This window comes from Phaseolus vulgaris, chromosome 1 (genome assembly GCF_000499845.2).
Source record: "Phaseolus vulgaris cultivar G19833 chromosome 1, P. vulgaris v2.0, whole genome shotgun sequence".
Taxonomy (NCBI): domain Eukaryota; kingdom Viridiplantae; phylum Streptophyta; class Magnoliopsida; order Fabales; family Fabaceae; genus Phaseolus; species Phaseolus vulgaris.
The window spans coordinates 34,719,594-34,737,646 of NC_023759.2; the positions used below are offsets into that span (position 1 = coordinate 34,719,594).

General features: G+C 37.3%; 3 protein-coding genes across 3 annotated transcripts; all 3 read right to left on the minus strand.

The window, feature by feature from the left end:
- Window positions 1–662: 662 nt before the first annotated feature.
- On the minus strand, window positions 663–2,801 carry LOC137815936 (uncharacterized). Its single transcript, XM_068619044.1, has 2 exons — window positions 2,384–2,801; window positions 663–1,741 (listed from the first exon to the last, which is right to left on the minus strand). Exons 1-2 carry the CDS (start codon window positions 2,799–2,801, stop codon window positions 663–665), a joined length of 1,497 nt encoding a protein of 498 aa, XP_068475145.1.
- A 2,282-nt stretch (window positions 2,802–5,083) lies between these two features.
- On the minus strand, window positions 5,084–8,278 carry LOC137813984 (two-component response regulator ARR9-like). Its single transcript, XM_068616498.1, has 5 exons — window positions 6,729–8,278; window positions 6,524–6,630; window positions 6,313–6,390; window positions 5,790–5,860; window positions 5,084–5,674 (listed from the first exon to the last, which is right to left on the minus strand). The coding sequence occupies exons 1-5, from the start codon at window positions 6,829–6,831 to the stop codon at window positions 5,308–5,310; spliced, it is 726 nt and encodes a 241-aa protein (XP_068472599.1). The 5' UTR covers window positions 6,832–8,278; the 3' UTR covers window positions 5,084–5,307.
- Window positions 8,279–16,071: 7,793 nt separating this feature from the next.
- Window positions 16,072–17,166, minus strand: LOC137815937 (uncharacterized). The gene is made up of 2 exons (XM_068619045.1): window positions 16,611–17,166; window positions 16,072–16,520 (listed from the first exon to the last, which is right to left on the minus strand). The coding sequence occupies exons 1-2, from the start codon at window positions 17,164–17,166 to the stop codon at window positions 16,072–16,074; spliced, it is 1,005 nt and encodes a 334-aa protein (XP_068475146.1).
- Window positions 17,167–18,053: the final 887 nt, after the last annotated feature.

The following is an 18,053-nucleotide window of genomic DNA, read 5'->3' on the forward strand; positions in this document are numbered from 1 at the left end:
CGCAATTAGTGGCCGATCGCCCACATCTTACCTGCTCGAATCCAACATTCGCAATTAGTGGCCGATCGCCCACATCTTACTTGCTTGAATCCAACATACGCAATTAGTGGCCGATCGCCCACATTTTACCTGCTCGAATCCAACGTTCGCAAATAGTGGTCGATCGCCCATGTTTTACTTGCTCGAATTTAAACGCTCGCAATTAGTGGCCGATCGCCCATATTTTACTTGCTCGAGTTTTAACGCTCGCAATTAGTGGCCGATCGCCCATATTTTACTTGCTCGAGTTTTAACGCTCGCAATTAGTGGCCGATCGCCCATATTTTACTTGCTCGAGTTTTAACGCTCGCAATTAGTGGCCGATCGCCCATATTTTACTTGCTCGAGTTTTAACGCTCGCAATTAGTGGCCGATCGCCCATATTTTACTTGCTCGAGTTTTAACGCTCGCAATTAGCAGCCGATCGCCCATGTTCTACTCGTTCAATGGGAGATCGAGTGATTAACTTGTCAAATTTTTATGCCAAACCAAATGAAAGGAAAGCTAGTTCATATTAATGAGGAAACAGGGTGATACAACAAAAAGCAAAACAAAGAGGCCACACCCCGGCCTCAGAGGAAAGCAAAAATCAAGAAAAGGCCACAACCCGGCCAACGGTGAACCTAATCTTGAATCTCAACAAACCCGCCCTCCTCAGCCTCAGTCTCCCTGCCCTGGACCTCGGCCTCGGCCGGTTCAGCCTCTTGGGTAGCCAAAGCAGCCGCCTCAGCACTCGGCATTAACCGACCCTGATAAACTTCATAATCGAGGTCGAAGCTACCAGTGGCCGGCGGCCCACCGTAAAGCACATGTGCTTGACGAACGGCCCTCTCGAAGCATTGCCTCAGCAACTCCTCGGCCTCCTCATAATTTTCGTCAAGCTTGGCCTCGGCTTGCTCCTTCGCGAGTTGAAGGGCGGCCATCTCAGTGGCCGAGGCAGAAAGCTGCCCGTTCTTCTCTTCGACCAACTTTTTTAAATTGGCGATCTCAGCAGCTGCCCTCAGCTTCTCGGCCTCCAGCTGACGCTTCGCCTCGGCCGCCTCCCTCTGCGCCAACTCCCTCTCGGCCGCCTCTGCAGCAATCCGGGCCGATAGGTTAGTGTTCGCAGCTAGGGACTGCTTCAAGTCCTCGGCAGCCTCCGAAAGCTTATGCTCCAAGGCTGACACGTCTTCGGCCTGACGGTCTTGGCCCTGAAGCCCGCTCTGGACAAGGACGACCGACCGGCACATCAACTCGAAGCCGCTCCTTAGGAGTTCTGAGGGAGCAACGTTGCGTAAGGGGTCCCGAGCCTCATCCGGAAGCGCGACACGAACCCTCCGGGAGAATCGATACCCGGCCCCCAAGATATCGAAGGGCGTGAGCGCCGCCCGGGCATCGGCCACAGATGGACCGGCTTCTCTGTGCACCAAGGCCCCAGGAGAGCCCGACGCCGCCTCGGCAGACACCCGTCGAGAAGGAGGAGGCGTTGGCATGGACCCAGGTGACCGGGTGGTGGTGGCAATGTTGCTGGCGCCCCTCGGACGTTTCTTGGACTTGTGGGCGGGGCCAGCCGACCCCTTGGACTTGTGAGATGGGCTGGCCACCCCTTCATCACTCGGCGGCGGTATCACCTCCAAACTTCGACGACCCCTGCGGTCGGCCGCCTTCTGCCGATGCTTGTCAAGTACGCTAACGGCGCTCAGTCGCTCGTTAAGCATGATCTCTACAAAACAAATCAAGGAGTTAAAAATAAGACAAAACAAATAGACAGACCGACCGACCGACTAAGGCAAACTGAGACACATACCCCTCACAGCCGCCCAGCGCGCAGACTTGGCATACGCACCAATCAACCCCTGGCACGGAAGCCTCCTCGGGAGGGCGTCAAAAAGGGCAAGGACACCCAGCTCGTCCTCACCCTCCGTCGGCCTCGGCCACTCCTTAAACTCGCAAGGCTGCCGAGTCCAATAAAGAGGGAATCTCGACCGCCCGGTCGAGTCAAAAAAGAAAGAGGTCGCCTTGGGCCGGATCACGACCTTCACAAACCTCTCCTTAAAACGCTTATAAGAAAGGGCAAAGAGATAAAAAAGAACACTACCGGGCCAGCCGGCCAGCAAATGCCAAGCGGCCTTCTTGGCAGGATGGGAGTTATAATAAGAAAGAAAACATGAGGGCGTGGGGTGAAGACGCATAACGTCACACAACAAACGAAAGGCTTGAAGGGACGCCTAGGTATTTGGGTGAACCTGGGTGGGAGCAACGTTGAGCGTCTGAAGGACGCCCATCGTAAACTCGTCAAAAGGAAGGGAAACAAAAAGATCAACAAAAAAGCAAGTGTACATATAAAAGAAAGGGGGGCCGGAACCAGGCCGCCCCATGCACACCCTCTCGGCCGCCCCACAAGGTAGAATGCTAAAGTGGGAAGAGAACTCCTCCGCCTTTAAAACCGGTCGCCTGAGCAAAAATTTTGCCACAGACTCCTCGGTCTCATAGGTAGACGAGATATCCATCACCCTAGGATCCACCCAACTAAAATCCCCTAAGGGGACGGCCATTGGGGGCGAGCCCGATCGGTCAACAGCATTGGCCGGGGCATCCTCCCTCACAACCTCCACCGGGGATGGAGCATCGGCCACCCCAACCGAAACAGGGTCGGTGGTGAATGACGAAGAGGAAGAAGAAGAAGAGGATGACGATTCAGAAGACTCCCTCGAAGAAGAGTGACCGACGGGAGAGGACGGGTCGCCCAAGGGAGGAGGGGAAAGACTAGGCTCGCAACACATTACTAACATCGGCTGATAAACTAAGCTGGGCGAAGAAAGACGACTGAACGGTCACTCAACACTCAGCAGTGGACGAAGGATCACTCGGCTGCCAGAAAAACTCACGAACACAAATGCGGGATCTCGACGCTGGTAGACCCCTATTTATAGGGCCCATGGGCCTCGGAATGCGAAACGTCAAACCAATCTCAACCGTTATATCTTGTAGATCTAACGGTCCATGAACTCCCCCGCCCAAAAAACCCCTCATCAATGCACGTCACGTCGCGCCGTCTGAAGTCACGTCATACCACCTAGTCAAGTCGTACCTCGAGAAATGAAACGCCCGCGCGACCGAGGGAGGCCGACCGACTCCCATAATTAAAGACTCATCGGACATAACTTACGCATCTGCCCTTGAGCCTGGGGGGCAAGTGTACCGGTACTGGGCGAGGCTGGGACCCACCTGGCTGCCCGACGCCTAGTCAACCTGACCGAGAGACCGAGAGGTCGAGACCTTTTGGAGACTTGGCCGGGAGACCGAGAGGCCGAGACCTTTGGAGACTTGGCCGAGAGGCCGAGACCTTTGAAGACTTAACTGAGACGGCCGAAGACCACAGGTATTTGGCCAATGGCTGGCCCTCGCCATGAGAATTTGACCGATGGCCGAACCCCCATTACAATTAACACTCAAACCGAGATCAGTGAAGCTAATCCATCATCAAGAATTAGGTAATGCAACCCTAAGCGGTATCCACCTCGATAAACGGGCCCAACAAGGTAGGCCCACTAGAATAATATAAATAGCACGCATTTCAAGAAGTAAGGTATGTCATTTATTACTGTTCACCTACCTGAGAGCTGACCACCCGCTTTACTGACTTGAGCGTCAGAGTGCCTTCGCAGGTACCCCCACCATCCGGTGTTCACCCGACGACCGAGTCCCGAGTGCCGAAGGATAAGCAGGAGGACGAAAAGAATCCCAGTTCATCACCCAATCACCTGCCCGACCGAAGGAAGGAGAAGAAGACTTCAACAGTTCTCTAGGTCCCATCTCCCTAGCAGGAACAAATAGTTAAAGAGAGAAATACAAGAAGCTACATAGCAAAAGAAGAAATAACAAAAAGAATGCACATTATTAAAGAATAAATGATGTTTAGGCTATAAATAGTCGGACAAAGCAACAAAAAACAATAAATAAAGAGTATACTAATAAAATATAAGAAAAGTGAGATAATTTCATAAAATAAAATGAAATAAAATATTATTTAATCATTTTAATTTAAAACTTGTGATCCTAATGTATTAATTGGACTAAGATAGATGAAGTTATAGATAGGTCTTTGGGTTTTCTATCCCGTTCCCATTACTTCTTTATAACAAAGGAAAAGTATCTTTTTAACACCCATTTTTTTACCTAAAATATTATACTAAATATAAATAAAATATTATAATAAAATAATAAATTTATGGAATTGTAATTTCAGTATAAGAAAAAAAAATATAGTGTGAGAGCATCATCATCTTATAACAAAATATACACAGGAACACGTCTCACTAAATTTTGTAAAAATAATATATGATCTTAAGTCTTTTTAATATATTTTACATATTTTCAGTAAAATCTATACTTCTTTATACGAAAGACAAAAGAATCAAAATATTTTGATTCTCTATTATTTCATATATTTAATATAAATCAAATATATTATTATTTAATTTAAAAAATATATTTACATTTATTTTTATCATTTAAATATATAATATTTTATTATTAGAAACTGTTGTTAGGTAGTTGTTTAAAAAAAGTGATTACAAAGAAATATTTTTCAAAACACAATTTGGTAAACAGAACTTTTCCACAATTAAATTTTTATTTGGAAAAGAATATTTTTAACCAGTTAGAAAGGTAAATAAGAGAATAAGAAAGGAGACTAAGTAACCATAAAAACAATAGTGAACAAAATATCAGTAACAAAAACCTTTCTTTCATCTTATACTAATTTCGTTGTTACCTTTTGTAAGTAAAGTTGATTTTTTTTTTACAGTCTATTAAAATAATTAACTAACTACCCCTTTTCATTCTTACCATTTGCATATACACTACACACATTTGGTAAATGAAATGCTACATTGTACAACAGAAAACTTTTTCTGTTCATACATTTGTATTTTTTTGCTTTATCAGAATCAGTTGTCTCTGTGGGCTTGTTAACAGGTTTCAATCAAAGAATAATTCAAGTGTGTTGGTTGTTATCACCTAAGTAATCATAATTCATTCAGACTTTAAATTTGGTATCCGATTTCTTACTCAATTCAATAATCTTTTTTTTTTCATTTTCATTAATATTGGTGAAGCAAAATTGGAAGGAAATATTTCCAGAAATATGTGTACAGGAAACAACTCTACTATGGTCCTATAGGAGCCTATATTAGCCAACAGTGAAGTTAATTTGTTAAAAAAGAAAAAAAGTTATATGGGAATTACATTTGAAATTGAAGAAAACTATTTGGCAGTAATTTTTTATCATACCACAGTGGCTATGCCACTGTATCTTGGTCTTGTTCTGTCAGTCTCAGGTGAAAGCCCCTGTTCCATGGTCTTCCTCTTGTTATTGTTGGCTTGTTGTAGTGATGGTTGCTGTTGTTCTATAGTTGGTTGTGGCTTTGACTCTGACTCTGGCTGAGGATCTTGGGGTTTTGGTGCTTGTTTCTGGTCATTTTGGAGGATTTGCTGGGCATGTTGCTGTAGAACTTCTGAGTTTTCAATCTTTTCAGCTGTTCCTTGCTTTTGATCTTTCGACTTGGTCTTCTTCATGTGGGGTTTAAGCTTGTTCAAATCTGACAGCCTCACAGGCTTCAAGAAAAATTCTTCTGCTCCTTCCTCCAAGCATCTAGTTGTCAGTTTCAGATATTCATCAGAATTTCACTTCAAAAACATGTTCATAGGAAAAAGAAAAAAATAGAAAATTTGAGAAAAAAAAGTAATGCACTATTTATTCTTCTCACCTGCTAATCCTTGAAGGCACATTCTCAGATGACATAATCACAACTGGTATGTTTCTCAAAGATGAAGATTCCTGAAATATCAGAGAGAATCCTATATAAGTTTCTGGTTCCAGGTGGAATAAGTGAAGTGAGGACGTAGTTTTCATAGATTCTCAAACGATTTTTCACTAAAATCAAATACAGCTACTAAAGCAGGAGCTTTAGGAAAAGAAAAATCTTTCGATCAGATAGTGAACCTGATTTGTTTTGGGTGGAAAACTAAAAAGCAGATGGCAGAATTATTCCAGGAGATTATAATTGATTTTTTATTTTGTGGTGGTGAAATGAAACTAGTTCAACTTGACAACTTTAACCAACAACATCAAATCGGAATGAATGCACACTTTCAAAATGGAAAGTCCTCTACAAGGGTCTTTGCAAAAAGGAAAACAATCTTGGCCACAAAAACTGAGAAGAAAAGTGGGGAATATAATGGTTAAAAGAGAGATGAGACAGGAATAGAAACCACAGCAAGCAAGCATACCTTGATTTTCTTAAGCAAGTCATAGCCTGTCATGCCAGGCATACAGTAATCTGTAATAACAAGATTCACCTCCACCACCTACAAAGACACAAAATTCCAAAACAATCTCAGAACCCCGGAGAAAGACACTGATCTATGGCTAAAAAAAATCACGTTGATTGAATTTGAATTAGAACACCTTTATGCGTTCTAACAAAAAAAAACAACATACCTGATTATTGTTGTTGGGAGAAACAGATGGTGTACTTGGGTTGGTCTTATCATTCTCACGCAACCCCAGAAACTCTAAAGCCTTGCTACCAGAATCAACTGTAGTAACTGCCATTGAAAAAAAAGGGTCCTTCTTATCAGACAACACGGCAAACAAGAGGCAAACAAAATTCAATTTTGCAAGATGTTGGCCTAAAAGAAAGCACCTTGGTAGGAAGAGGTTCTGAGGAGCCTCTCAATGAGTTTCCTATCTATGATGCTGTCATCAACAGCCAACACATGAAACTGCGACTCTGCAGCCATCCCCATTTGTGGAAAGGTGGATTGAAGACGGTGAAGTGAGGAAGAAGGCAAGAATTGGAAGGAAAAAAAGGAGCGGTTGGAAGAATGGTGTTATGGGAGAAAGATGAGAAGGGAAGATGGGGATGAGGATGAAGAGCTTTGTATTGAAATAAGACCCACCAAAATCCCCATCCCACAAAGCAAGATCCGACCAGATTTCATCCCAAATCTTGCAAATTTTCCAAGTTGATCTTGAATTACCGGGGAAGCAATGGGAAATTATAAGATAAAGAGTAGGAAGAAACAATGAATGAATAAAAAAAAGAAATAAATCTTAGTGAATATTTTTGGGTTGTTGAGGGTTGAGAGAAGGGTGGAGTGAGGTTTATTTATATATATGTATAATAGAAGAAGAGGGAGAGAGAAAATGGTGGTGAAAGTAGAAAGTAGGATGAAGGCAAAAGAGGAAAGAGGAAGAGAGAGAGAGAAAGGTGTGTTGGTGGGGCCCACAAAAATCCCTTGAAGAGATACAGGTGAGGTCAGCAATGGTGCCTTTTATTTTCCCCTGGCTGTGAAATCATGTGGCGCTTACCATATCTTGGGCAGGTGGGGGAGAGTGGTGGCAAAGAGAGGCCAATTTCTTTTGATGCCCTTTTAAGATTTGCTTCCCATGCCCATCCCATCCCATCCCATCCTCATTCATCATCATGCCCATCTCATGCACATCCATCATCTTTTCTTTTCTACAAACCCCATTAACAAATATCAAAACTTTAATCTCTATTTAATTCCTTCTTTACATGCCTTTCAACGCATGCAATACCATAAATTTGTCTCTTAATCTCCTTCAACAAACATAACTTACTTTCTAATCTTAATAACAACACAAACATATAAAAACGTGAACGGCAATTATAATATTCTCACCCACATATTTTTCTTTATTGGTGGTGATTGTTTTTTCTTTGGCTTGGCAACCCAAATTAGATATCCCACCATTTCTTGAAACATGATGATGATGATTGAAAACGCGCAATGAGAAATTGTGCAAAGTTGTATTGAGTGTGTGGAAGTGAAAAAACTATATCTTAGATTCAACATTTGCGCATAATGTTGTGTTTGATGGTATGAGATAGATGGCATGAAGGTATTGATGTTGAAGGGAGAAAAAACGGGGCACATGCGAGAAAACGATAAAGTGAAAAGGCACTAACTAGTGGGCCAATTCACCTAAATCTTCTAATGTCTTCTCCCTCTTTTCTCCCCTTCATCATGGCCACGCTTCACGACCAAGACCAAGACTATGAATGAATCAATGAAAATTTTGTTTTTCTTTTATCCCATTCATGCCCATTTTTTCAATTTCATAGTCAAGTGTTCATACCAATTTATTAAAATTTACATGGAAGCATGCTGGAATGTTCATCCTTCATCATTCTTGCTCCTAACTCATTCATTGTCATCGTCCATGCTTGTTATTTTCTCCAAACATCCAACAAACTTATATGCATATTAGGGACGGAAATCATTTACACACAAGAATATAATTCTGTCGCAAATCAGCTACGTGGAAAACATAAATCTTTATTCACTACATAGATCAAGAATATTCTAAAAAAAGTATCAAGATTCACTTTATCTTTTATTTTCTTGTCACCATCTTATACCTATTTTTCCTTAGAGATAACATATTCAAATTTCATCCATTTATCTTCTTATTATGAACTTCTTTTTTTCTTACTACTTTTATTTTTCAAATCAAGATGTTGTTGAAATAAATCACATATGTATCACCTAAACTCATCCCTTCTATTTATGATTTGTCTTATGAGTTAACTGAATCTAATTCCACAACCTATTATTAATTTCCTTCATTCATAATATGATCAAACATGTGCCTCTTCACATAAGTTATACAACATTTTAAACTCAATAAACATTAATTTAAGCCATTTTTTTTCCAAAATAAGATACTTGTTAGTATGATAGATATGCCAAATTTTTTGGTTTCAAGTGTAAAATATGTTCACGCGTTTATTTTTGTTTTATTTCGATTGTGCTTTATCGAATCAATAGAAAGTAATATAAACCATAAAAGATGGATTTAAAGGTATTTCAGCCAAAATCCTTGACAAAAACTTCTTAATCTGTATATAAGAGTTTTAGTTTAAATTATATATGGTTCATTTTTTTAAAACAATACATTACATCTAGTAAACTTTAAAGATTAATCATGTCTATGCATAAATTAATGCTATATTTTATTTCTTTCATATTTCATAAACCATTATCGTTTGTCTATTATTATGACATTTTCTTGATGACACATTTAATCATTTTGCCTTCTGTGTTGTTAACTTGACGAAGTTGTAACAGTGACACGTCTTCTATTTTTTAATTTAAACCTTAATTATATTTAATATGATAGAATTAAAATTAAAATTGTACTTCGTAAATAATTGTATCCTTCAAACTCACTTTTAAAATATTTTATTATAGTTTGAACGTAAAGATATTGCTTTTTTTTTTTAAATTGAGTTTTTCCATTTATTTGCTGATATCATTACTTGACTAATACAGATTTTTATCTTTAGTATTCATGACTGAATATTTCGAGCATTAAATTTACAATTAACAATATAAGGGGTTAAACATCGATCATTAAGATAAATCTTTGTATTTATTTTAAAATTTGAACATATCTAACTCAATTCTATAAAATATGATTCCAATAAGTTATATATTTTATTTTGGTTATATTATTAATTGAGCTAACAGATTAAACCTCCTATCAGCAAGTATAAATGAATATTTGAATATGTTTAATTTAGCAGTTTACTTTTTCTGTCATATTATTTTTCATTTTTCAAAAGAAATAAATATAAAAAGTAATTATTTTAAAGTAAATAAACACAAATTAAAATTAATTTGTCTATTTTTTTTATATATATACCCTCTTTGAAACACAATTATGATAGTTAAGAGAGAGTCAAATATTGATAGTAAATTTTTCTCTTAATAAGAATGATTGGTTTACCACGTTAGGAAGAGTAATCCTTTGACTAAACACAGTCTTAATGATAATTAAGTTTTGATTATTAAGAATTAATGATGAGTTATAGACAATGGAGACTAAAGGTCAACGGTTATAAAAGGTGTTATTTTTAGGTTAAACGTAGGCAGACGCAAGCTTAGATCAGCAAACCCTAGAAAGAAAAAGAGGAAAGGGGGGGGGTCCTCCTTTCCCTTCAAGCCAGAGCCATATATGCATCTTCACATGCACTCTTCCATGGAATAGGGGACCAAAACTTTAGGGTTTTCCTCAGCATTTGCTGCCATTGATGTTCAAAAAGCATCAACATACATTCATTAAAGTCATCGAAACTACTTGATGGATGATTTATGAACAGTGTTTTTTGTTACACTAATTAATGAGAAGATTTAGTGCAGGAGAGCGAATCCTATATCATTATTGATCTTGAAAGCAATAGTATAGTACTGGATTTAGAATCCTATATTTTACTTCCACATTTTTCTTCCTCATCCTTCACTCTCACCAACCTATTCAATGTTTTGCTGTGAGATGCTGCTATATATATTTCCTATGCTGAAAACATAAAACTTCATAATTTAATGCCAATGTAGGGACTGCAAACAAGTTTTATATTTCAATTTAATTACATGCTCTCAAATTATATTAACAAATTTAACGTTTCAAATACATATTAATACACTTATACTCAGTAAGCGTCCTTAAAAAAAATTAAGACTAAATTACAATATTAATTTTGATCCCCTTAAATTTGTAATCCGTAATTTTTATCTCTAAATTTTAAAATTTCTTCTATTTTGGAGTCCTTAAATATGTTTTATTTGTTTGTATTAAGCTCTAAATCTAACATATTTAATATATACACACACATAAACAACTAATTAATTTAAGTGAAATGATTGGATCAAAATTGAAGATCAATAAATCCTACCACTTTTTTTTTGTAATATTCTATAGAATAAAGAACATTTAAATATTTAGGGGAAGAAGTTTTTTTTTTCTATCTTGGCAGTAATGTTAGTTTTTTGTATTTAATATGAAATATTAAAAATATTACCTGTAAGTATTTAGTTTCAGGATTATATTTTGTTCATGTTTTTTCACAAATTTTGCTTATAAAGGAATACTATTATTGTAAGAGTCATTAATTTATTCTTTCTAATTAATAAAAAAAATCTACAACTACAAATTATTTTTTATTTTATTTTTCTGTTCATTTTAGTTTAAACCATCTAACTACAAGTTGCATTCTCTAATTTTGGGTATGGAACAAATCTTAGGTCAAATGTTTGCCATAACCTTGACAATTAATAGGGTGTTTCTAGAAAGTTTCAAATCTGACTGTTTGATTTAAGAGAAAATTAAACGATAGTTGAAAAGAGAAAAACAAGAGAATTATATAATTTTGTTGTCACTTTATTGTGAATAGAAAATTAGGGAGAGGGGTAAAATAATAGGGTCAAACATACATATGTTTTTTCCTCTCTCTTATCTCACCATAACAAAAAAAGAAAAGATGTTTGAAATGGCAAATCTATATGAATATATTTACTTACTATTATACTTAAAAAGTCATTTAACGTAAATACATTTATTTTTTTCTTACTTTTATTTTAAATAAAAGAATAGTCATTCAAAACATTTTTTAATCTATTTTTCTATATATGCAAACAATAAAATAGAACATATTTAGTTTTTATATACTGTTTAAGCGAACAGTCATATTTTTCTAAATCTTTGTATACTAGCTTTTAAATAAAAAAGTGTTAAGTATGTGTGACATTTTAATCTTTAAAACATGTAGTTTATCATTCTTATAGTTACTAAACTTTATAGTTTATTGCTATTATAGGCCTCAAAAAAATTATGATAGAATTAACATGACCAACACATTTTGTCTTCTATGTTTTTTATATCTTTATTTTAAAATATTATTATAACAAGGTTTCAAAAGGTTTCATTTTTTAGATTTTCGTATATCTTTATTTTAAAAAACTATTATAACAACGTTTCACACATTTAAAAATTAAAATAAAAATTTATTCATCTTTTTTCTTTATATCTAAACATAGTATAAAAGTAAACTTTACTAAGCAATGTCTTCCAATTTTATTCCTTGATTTAATACAAGAAAAATACTAAATATCAATAATTTAGTGATTAAAAATAATTAGTCATTATTGATTAAGTTAGATATTATTTTATAAATTAAACAATTATATTGACTAATTTATAATTTAAAGTAGTTAGTAACTAAAACCATAGTAGTTAATGTTAGATATTGTACTGGACAGAGTGCTCAGGGCTCAGTGCTCGGGGGTCGGATCTCGGTGCATGGTGTAAGCAAGTCAGCTCGGCTGTTGGGCCAGTAAAATGGGCCACGTGGTTGGACTCAGTTTGGTCAGTATGGCATAATTGAAGTAATCTTTTATATGTAAGCATAAGGCTACTAATGAAGGGTATTTGTGAACATAGGGGTGTGTATAGTACATTCGGGTCTAGCACAAGTAAGTATTCCCCAAAGACGCCTAAGCCCAAGAGTGTTAGGGTTTTCAGGGGTAAGTTGCATGCATGATACATGAAGGCCAGTGCGCCTACAGTAAACAGATGGGTCCATGATGCTGGTACATGAGTTGATACCTTGACGGCCATCCTGTTAAGATTATGCACTCCAATGAGGGAGATTCTGGGCGGTTGTTGCACTAAGATTATGCACATTGTAACAGACTCTCCTCCCATCAAACCTACTTTCACTCGAGATAAGGTTCTCGTGAGAGAAGGGTAGTTACAAGGAGTAACCTAAAAGTAGTCTATAAAAGGGACTTGAGATCCCTAGTTAAGGGACACTATTTCTAAGACTGAAATTACTTACTTACTTATTGTTTCTATAAGTCCTGTACTGACTTGATCGTCGAAGTGCAATCAACAGGTAGGGCCCCTCTGTTTCAATGGAGTCGCATCCAAAGGGAAGCACAAAATTCACCAGAAATAGGTGGAACCACCGCTTGTCTTTGAAGTCAACCGGCGACCAGGTCAACCGGTAAGAACAAATACCAATTTAGAAATTATTTTATAATTTTTTTTTTGTTAATAATAGAAACTACTTTAGATACCGATAATTTTTATTTTATAAAACAATATCTAACTTAGTTAATATAATGAATAATTATTTTTGATCTCTAGTTAATATTTAATGATTTTTTTGTAGTGTATATTTGATTTTTAGGCATTGCTATTGGATTTTCAAGGTATATAAACGTGTTAACACGATCAACTGACACTGTGACAAGAATCCTAGGAAACGTTTGCAAAGGTATGAGGGAGAAGCAATCACCCAAAGAAACCAATCGACAGATAAGAAACCCTAAACAGGGTGAAAGAGAAAGAAGAGAAAAAGGTGGAGAGGAGATGCAAAAACATAAACTAAAGCCACACGAGAATAAAACTGAATTCATAAAATGTATATATTGTTGTGTTACAAACAACAAAACAGAGGAGTACTTATAGAGAAAAGTGGAACAAAAATAACAGAAAGCCTAAACCAGAAAAACAGGGCCCAATTATACAACCCAATGTAAACTATACATGGATTTTATCTCTCCCCCCCTCAAGCTGGGAATAAATGTTTCTCATTCCTAACTTGGACTTGAGCTCTTTGTAGATTGCAGGTGCAAGAGGTTTGGTAAGAATGTCCACAATCTGCATAAAGGAAGAGATGGGGGGTAATTTGAGAAGGCCAACTGTGATCTTTTCTCGGATGATGCGACAGTCAATCTCAATGTGCTTGGTGCGCTCATGAAAGACATGATTGGAAGCAATGTGTATTGTAGATTGGATGTCACAGTAGATGGTTGTTGGTTGAGAATAAGAAATCCCAAGTTCTTGAAGGATGTAGGTTAGCCACTGAATCTCATAGGTGGTTATGGCTAAGGCTCTATATTCTGCTTCAGAGGAACTCTTGTAAATTGTTTATTGTTTCTTTGATTTCCATGAAACAAGAGAATCTCCCAAGAAGATGGAGTAACCGGTTACAAATTTGTGGGTTTCAGGAAAAGTGGCCCAATTTGAGTCACTGAAACTACGAAGTTGGAGAGTGTTGTTGATGTAAAAAAAAATGTCGTTCCGAGGGTTTCCTTTCAAATATCGAAGAAAGCGAAAAGCAACTTATTGATGGAGAGTGGTAGGAAAGGAAAGAACTGACTTAGGTTGTTGACAACAAAGGCAATATCAGGTCGTGTGTTGGTGAGGTAGATGAGATTGCCAATAAGTCTTATATATGCAGAGGTTTCAATGTTAGTGAGTCTTGTACCTTCTGAGGAAGAAAGCCGAGATGAGTGAACCATGGGTGTGAGCATAGGGGCAGAGTTTATCGTGCTAGTGTCATGAAGAAGATCTAACACGTATTTGCGTTGGCATATATGGAGCCCTTAGCTGTTTCTGGCCACTTCCAGGCCCAAAAAATAAGTGAGGTCCTACATTCTTGATCTTGAATTGAGTTCCCGACAAATATGTGATATTAGTGATTTCCTCATGATCAATTCCAGTAAGCACCAAATCATCAACATACAAAAGAATAATGGTTATGTTAGTTCCTTTACGGTTTAAAAAAAAAGAGAGTGATCAGCAGAGGATAAAGTGTAGTTATTTGAAAGTAAAAATTGAGACAATTTTGCATACCATTGACGACAAACCTGGCGAAGGTCGTAGAGTGATCTTTGTAATTTGCAGACATGTTGAGGGGATGGAAGTTTGAGGCCCAGAGGTGGTTGCATGTAGACTTCCTCAAAGAGATCACCATGGATGAAAGCATTATTCACATCAAGTTGTTTAAGAATCCAATCTTAAGAGGTGGCAATAGCAAGTAAAAGTCTTAAAGTGGTTAGTTTCGCTACAGGAGCAAATGTATCTAAGAAATCAAGACCTTCGAATTGAGTGTAGCCTTTGGCTACCAATCATGCTTTGTGGCAATCAACGGTGCCATCAGATTTGTGTTTCACTTTAAAAATCCATTTGTAGCCAATAGTTTTTTTTCCTGGAGGGAAAGTGGTGATCTGCCATGTATTGTTAGCATTAAGAGCATTGAGCTCTTTTTGCTTTGCTTGTTTCCAGCAAGAATGCTTAGAAGTCTCAATGTAGAAACTGGGTTCATTGTTAGAAGATATAGAAAAAATTGTGTGTTTGAAAGAAGGTGAAAAAGCATTTTAAGAAATGAATTTATGAAATGGATATCGAATACTTACAGTGTTGGCAACGGGTAAACTAGTATGGAAATCCTCTAAATAGGCAAGTATGCGTCTTTGTCTGCTAGAACGTCTAGGAGGAATGATGTTGTCTTCATTTAGAATGATTGTAGTCTCGTTCTCAGGATTTTGACAGTCATAATCAAACAAGATATCATCACAAATTGTATTATAGTTAGAAAGAATGGGTAAAGATAATGTGTCGGGACTTTGTGTGTCATCATGATTCAATTTATATGGAAAATGATGTTCATGAAAGATCACATGTCTTGAAATTTCAATACGATTATACTTTAAGAGAATGTAACCCTTGGTATTGTGTGGAAAACCGAGAAAGATGCCATGAACATATCGAGTATCTAATTTCTTTTTATTAGCATGAATGGTAGCAGAATAACAAGAGCAACCAAAAACACATAAAAAAGAGATATCACAAGGTTTTCCAAATTTTTTTTTATATCGAGCAATGTCTTGTAAAAGAGGATTAGGTGTGCAATTTATGAGAAAAACAACGTGTTGGACAACAAAGTCCCAAAAAATATGACGTAAATTTGCTTGAAACAGTAAAGTGCGAGTAATGTTTAAAATGTGTTGGTGTTTACGTTCGACTATACCATTTTGTTGATGTGTTTCTATGCAAGTAGTTTGATGAACTGTGCCTTTGGAAGTAAAAAAATTTTTCATAGCAAATTCAACACCATTATCAGAACGAATGCATTTAATATTTTAAATTGATTTTCAGCATAAGCAAAAAAAATTATAAGATGGGTGTGAACTTCAGATTTAGCATGCAACAATATAGTCCATGCATAACGGGAAAAATGATCAACAATAGTAAAAAAGTAACGAAAACCTTGCATATATGTAGTAGAATAGGACCCCCAAATATCAACATGAATAATGTCAAAGATAGCAGTAGTGTGACAAGTACTTAGAGTAAAGGGAAGTTTTCTTTGTTTTGCACGATTACAAATATCACACATGAGTTTTATCAGCAGAAACAAAAGGGTATAGATTTTTCAAGACATGCAACCTTTCATCAGAGGGATGCTCCATTCTATAATTCCACAAATTATTTTCCTTAACATTGCAAGAGACAGAAGGAATAAAATTGTGTGTGGCAGTGTGAAAAATAGAAGAGTCAAAGATATACAAGCCAACTTTGGCATTAGCTAAACCAATTCCCTCATTGGAGAGGTTGTCCTGTATAAGACAGTGTGTGGGGGAGAAGATCAAGTTACGTTTTAAGTTCAGAGATAGTTTAGAAGTAGATATAAGATTGCATGTAAATTGAGGAATGTACATCACATCAAGAAGATAGAATTTGTTTGTAAAAACTACTGTCCTAGAATAGTTTGCAAAAACATGTTGGCCGTTAGGTAAATTGATAAGGACAGGTTTGATAGTTTTATAGAAGGTGAAAGCTTATAAAATAGTGCAAACATGGTTAGTGGTACAAGAATCAACAATCCATGGATTATGAGTATGATGTAAAGAGGTGAAGGAGTTCTTACCCGTTGAAGACGATTCATGTGCTTTGGGGTCTGCAGAGAAAGAGCCCACTTGATTCACTTGGACAGGATTAATTGTAGTGTCACTGTTGTTCGACCTTAAAACATCATTGAGAATTGATATTGATGAGCAAGTGAGATGATAATCACGATTTCCCCGTTCTTTTGGACAAGGCTCAGAAAAAGTTTCATCAGTAGTAACAAGATTGTTAACCTGACTAGTCCTAGTGTTGTTATAGAATTTGTGCTCAGGAGGGTAGCCATGTTTCTTGTAATAGGTATCCACAGTGTGACCATTCCTATTACAGTACGTGCAAACTTTTCTAGTGATGTTGAATTTCGAGTTCCTATTGTCTTGATTAGGGAACTCAACCTTTTTAAAACAAACATTTTCAGTATGCCCATGTTTACCACAAAAAGTGCACAGAGTAGAGGAGGGTGTCCTAATGGAATTTGCACTGTTGATACTAGAGATAGTAACAGAAATGTCATTGGCTAACTGTCTTTCTTGTTGGGCAACAAGAGAAAAAATCTTTGGTATAGGTGGGATGAGTTCCATGAGTAAAACATGTGATCTTATATTAATGTACTAATTATTTAACCCTCTCAAAAATTACATAACATGATCTTCACATTTTCTTTGACTTATGATAGAATTGACAGAGCAAGAACATTTTATAGAACATGTGCATAAAGAGATAGGCCTAAAATTATCCAACTCATCCCAAATGATCCTTCATTTTGTAAAATACTCAGTCACAGATAAATCCCCCTGGTTTAAAGAAGCTAGTTCTAGTTAAAGATCATAATTCTAGATAGGTCACCTTGAGAGTATCAAGTTTTCAAATCATTCCAAATGTCTAGCGCAACATCCATTCAAATGATGCTTTGCCGAATAGGAAGGGAGACAGAGTGTATTAACTATGAGACCACCATATTATTACGTAGGCCGAGAAACTTGGATCATCTTTTTTTGGGCAAGGATGTGTTCTTAGAACAAACTCCACTTTGTTTTTAGCATTTAGAGCTATCAAGATCGAGCAGCTCCAAGAGTGATAGTTGGAAGTGTCCAACACTGGCGAGACAAGTAAGCCAGCGGGTTCTCGTTAGGATGAAGGTATAGATAGCTGCTCGTCGGATCGACTTGAGATGATGAAGCGGGGCGTTCTTCCGCCACTACTGCAAAGAAGAAACAAAGAAAGGTCTCAAGAAAAACAAGTAAAGCAACAAAGGAAAAGAGAAAAGGGATTCAGAGTGCGCAACAGAGCTCTTCGGTTGAAGAGCTTTGATACCATAACATGACCAACCGACACTGTGACAAGAACCCTAGGCAACGTTTGCAAAGATATGAGGGAGAAGCAATCACCCCAAAGAAATCAATTGGTAGATAAGAAACCCTAAACAGGGTGAAAGAGAAAGAATAAAGAAAGGTGGAGAAGAGATGCA